This window comes from Neltuma alba, unplaced genomic scaffold (assembly GCF_004799145.2).
Source record: "Neltuma alba isolate B1F8T4 unplaced genomic scaffold, ASM479914v2 tig00004239_pilon, whole genome shotgun sequence".
Taxonomy (NCBI): Eukaryota; Viridiplantae; Streptophyta; class Magnoliopsida; order Fabales; family Fabaceae; genus Neltuma; species Neltuma alba.
Genome location: NW_021633616.1, coordinates 5806 through 10756, shown reverse-complemented (window position 1 = coordinate 10756; position 4951 = coordinate 5806). Strand labels below are relative to the sequence as shown.

Below are 4951 nucleotides of genomic sequence, written 5' to 3'. Positions count from 1 at the left end.
TTTTTCCTAAAACACCATAATCATCTTTCTTAATACCCCATCTTCCTCTTCTACTTGGTTATGGTTGAGGAGTATCCATGGGGGTAATTTAGAGAAAATTGATAAATATAAGAAATGGGTCTTATATTTAGGACCAAAACCAACTCAACAATTGGGTCCTATATTAAGGACCGGAGGAGTATCTAAATTTCTTTTCTTTTACGATAACTTGGAAGATTTTCGCTGCATATTTGTATATCTTAATTATTGTATTTTACGTATTTCAATAATTATTTATTAAACTACTACGATTACAAGTTTGTCCGTGTGATTCGTCGCCCCATCAACATAGCAGTCGACAATGCCCCGATTTGGCGCTAACCGGATCCGCCCATTGCGACGGTCCAGTCAATCCGGCGGTTCCACTCTTGCGTAGCCCACATATATACGGACTCGGGTACCCGATTGTCCTAGCGGGTCGTTTCCGCCTACCAGATTGTTCCACGAACCCATGCCACTGTGCGATGCATCTGGAATTCCCCAATGTCCAGACTCTTGTAGATATCTCTGGAACATCTAAATTATAATTATTCACAGTCATTTCAACGGAATCTAATTGTTCTGAATACATCGGGCGTCAATCCGGCAGCACGTGGTGCGTATTGTGCGAGCGTTCCGAAGAAGCCAACGAGAAGTAATTGACCGGTGCGATCCTCTGCGACGGTGAGCTTCTCCCATGGCGACGACACCGGAAAGGCAAGTGATGGTGGTGGCGATCGATGAGAGCGAGCACAGCGCCTACGCACTCAACTGGACTCTTTGTCATTTCTTCACGCCCATGCCTAGTCCTCTGTTTAAGCTTGTTCTTGTTCATGCCAAACCTTATGCGACCTCCGCCCTGGGCATCCCCGGTCCTGGTACTTGGTTTTTCCGTCGATTCTATCTTTGTTTCCTTCCTTTTAGATTCTGATTTTCTGAGAAAACTGCAAATATATTGTTGGCAGGATTTGCTGAAGTTTTGCCCATTGTTGATGGGGATTTGAAGAAGAAGGCCGCCAAAGTTGTTGAAAAAGCTAAAGAGATTTGCCACAAGAAATCGGTAATTAATTAAGAATCACTTTGAATGTCTCTAACCAGCCATGAATAAATTAACAGTAACACCATATCGCTCAGCTGCCAGAAAATTCTCAAATGATTTATGCATAAGCGTAGAAAAATTAATTGAAATATGATTCTTCATGTGAATGGTGAAAATTCTACGCAATGATCTAATGCTTGAGGCTTGAAGTAGCTTGTGTGTGCGTATTTATGGTGGAGCAAAATGAACAGGTGACTGACGTAGAAGTAGAAGTAACGGAAGGAGACCCAAGAAATGTGATTTGTGAAGCTGTGGACAAACATCATGCTTCCTTATTGGTGGTGGGAAGTCATGGTTATGGGGCTATTAAAAGGTATGTACACATTAATACATGGATTGTGTTAGTGAGCTCACTGGAGTAAGACATTTGTTGTTGCTGTATAGTTTGAAATTATAGGGTTTGGCTACTCAAGCTTCTTTTATTATGAGACGTTAATTTTTTTAATTTTAATAAAAATTTAGATTATTTTGTCCATGAGAAATTGAAATCAAAATGAAAATCAAACTATAAAGACTAACATTGTATTCGGGATTATTATTGTTTTCTTTGTTTCGAAATAATTGTTATTTATGATCATGCATACAGATAGAAAATTTATTGTACAGCAAGAACTAAACCATCATCAGTCGACTACTTATCCAAACCAAAAAAGAACTTTAGTATCATTTACTTCCTTTAATCATAGATATAAGAGCTAATTAAAGGGGTTTATTTGAATCATAAATGTAGGATATCAATCAATTTTATCACCTGCATTTATAATTTTTATCCTAAATTATTCTTTATTGCGCATATTAAAAGAGGATCTCCATGAATGATATGATTTCCAATGTAAATAATTAACCAACAGACAGTTTATAAATAACTTAAGTTATTTTTTTAATCTCTATCGGTATTTACTTTTACATTTAAGAGGTAAATAGTACTTTCTTCGTCCTGTTATAACAATCTTCTTCTTGTCCCTTAATATAAACAACATATACAAATTATCTTAAATTTTTATAGTGAATTTCCTATTTTACCCTCATTAATTACTTATTTTAATACTCAATATATTTATTATCTTATTCTTCAAATTATTATTTCTCCATCACATATTTTCTTTCTTCCATAATTTTTTTATTATAATAATTTTCTTATTTTCTCTCTTATACTCTCTCTCCCCTATGAATAAGGGCATTTTGGTGAAATTTTTTTTAATTTTTACATATTTATTATCTTTAACTAATTTTAACTAATATTTTGATATACGTGATGAGCTCCAATAATGTTTCTTATAATATGGGACGGAGGGAGTATTATCTTCATTAGTAACCATGATTTAATAAAAAGATGGCTCGTTAACATATTAAAGGGATAACTAGTTTGAAACAAGACTGAAACTCTAACAAGGCAATTGTTTTAATTAAAATGGAGGAAGGTGGTAAAAGCTAGCTTGGCTATGACAATGGTCGCTTAGTTTGCTTTGTCTTGATGTTATTGCACTACCATTTTCAAGTATTTTTATTTTATATAAACCATTTTTAAGAAGACAATGCTATATGGCTATAATTCTTGCAATATAATGATGATCATATTGGTTTTGGGTGTATTCAATTTTTCCAGGGCGGTGTTAGGGAGCGTAAGTGACTATTGTGCTCATCACGCTCCCTGTACTGTGATGATCGTCAAGAAGCCCAAAACCAAACACTGATGTCCTTTGCCTGCGCCTCTAATGGATGTTAATTACATGTAAAGTGATCATAGTTTTCCCCCCAAAAAGTTCAATGTAATATAATGGATGTTAATTACATTCTAGTGTTGAATATAATGTTGTTATATGTTGTTCATGATGTAATTAAATGATTTTGCGTTTTAGTCCTTATTTTCGTACATGTTTTGCTTTTTATTCAATAATAATATTGAAATTTAAATTGAATTATTCTTGACGTTCTTCTACAAAAAGTTTGTTTGCATCTCTTAAATTTGATATATATATGTGTGTGTGTGTGTGTGTGTGTGTCTGTGTGTGTCTGTGTATTAGGAGTAATTATCCTCGTAACTTTAGTAGAAACCTCAGTTCCTTGGACGTAGTCACCGAGAATTAATTGATACTCTTTTCTTACAAGGGCTAAATATATAACTAATTTTAAAGATTAAGTTAATTAGTTAAATTAGTTATTTATTAAAAGATTATATATTGGTTTAACTAACATATTGATTTCAATTTTTGGCGATTTGGGAGACAAATTAAATGATTATTCTATTTTTCAAAAGAAAATATTAAAATCATTGTCATTAGAAAATATGCCATCCAAAACCAGACCGGGGCCGGGGACGGGCTGTGAACCGAATGGAAAGTGGGTTTGGGTTGGGTTGGGCTGATTATTTTTCAGTGGCTGGAGATTTTTTTAAAGAAAATTAATAAAAATTCATTAAAATAAATTTTTCGAAAAATTACAATAAAGTCCAAAAAAAATTATAAAACAAGTCTCAGAGTTATCATTTTTCACTCAAAAACTTATCATTACAAGCTATTTAGATTGTTATTAGAACTTGATTGTAATTCTCACTAAATTGTTCAACAAGCGAAAATGATTACAGCATGCGAATAGCTGAGTTACGTACATAAACCTGAGTTGAAATTATATATCAGCTCCGCCAATTGTATTAAACTGTGCAAGATAAAGATCTGGTTAAAAAAAAAAAAACACTGCAAGATAAAGATAGTTTACATACTTAAGATTCATTACCCAAAAGAAAAGGGGAAAAAAAGAAGAACATACGACATAAAAATCATATGTATTTTTAAGAATATTTTATATCTATACTTTTTTATAATTATTTGGTATGCAATATTTTATCTGTTAATTAACTTGAACTTGGGCTTTTTGATGGATATCCTATGCACAATAAAAAAATTAGCAAAAAGAGAAGAACACAAGTTTAAATCTTAAAAAGCGTATTTATTAGGAGGGTTATAACTTTAATACTTCTGACTTGATAAAAATTAGTCTCAAACCCAGAATAGTTTGATGATACTTTGAATTATATGGAAAAAAATATTACTGAAATGCTAAATTATTAAAAATATTTATTAGGATGCTGCACCTAAACTCATTCATGCTTAGAATAAATTTAATTTTACATAAAATAATTAACAGCAAAAATGAGTATCACAACATGAAACTTGTTCTTGCTGTCAACGATTTGCGTGTAAAATAGAACTCATTCTAAGCGTAAATAAGTTTAGGCGTAGCATCCCATAAATATTTTCAACAAGGCACCGTTTTGGTAGTATTTTTTTATTATGCATAGCATATTGGTCAAATGCCTTTGAACCTGAGTCTATTAAATCTCTCATATTATTTTTTTGGTGTCAGAATCTTCATTATAATTTTTCAGGCTGAAGAATATCTATCATATGGATTTCAACTTCTCAAGAATTTGTATTATTGTCGGCAATTAAAAAAAAGAAAAAATATTAAGTTTTTTTTTATCAATTATGTCAAGTTTTCTAATTATACATAGCCATGTATTTTTTTTATGTGATTTATAGTTCAATACTATTAAATCCTAATATTTTAAAAATAAGACTATATGATCATATATGATTAGAGAACTTAATATGATGAATATAAACAATTTGTCAATTTGATATAAGTATTCTTTAAAAAAAAGTCATGTCTCTTATTAAAGGGATGATTAATCCGCAGGTCATTGTACTTTCACTTAATTTTGAAGTAGGTTTTTATGGTTTTTTTTTAAATCACATTTTTATACTTTCACTTATTTTTATTTAGGTTTTTGTGGTTTTTATTTCATTTTATCAAGTTCTTATAGTTCACCTTATT

At 31.5% G+C, this 4951-nt stretch overlaps 1 protein-coding gene across 1 annotated transcript; it reads left to right on the top strand.

The window, feature by feature from the left end:
• Window positions 1-485: 485 nt before the first annotated feature.
• Window positions 486-3039, top strand: LOC114744026 (universal stress protein PHOS34-like). Its single transcript, XM_028932206.1, has 4 exons — window positions 486-896; window positions 984-1078; window positions 1309-1430; window positions 2724-3039. Exons 1-4 carry the CDS (start codon window positions 716-718, stop codon window positions 2809-2811), a joined length of 486 nt encoding a protein of 161 aa, XP_028788039.1. The 5' UTR covers window positions 486-715; the 3' UTR covers window positions 2812-3039.
• The last annotated feature ends 1912 nt before the right edge of the window (window positions 3040-4951 follow it).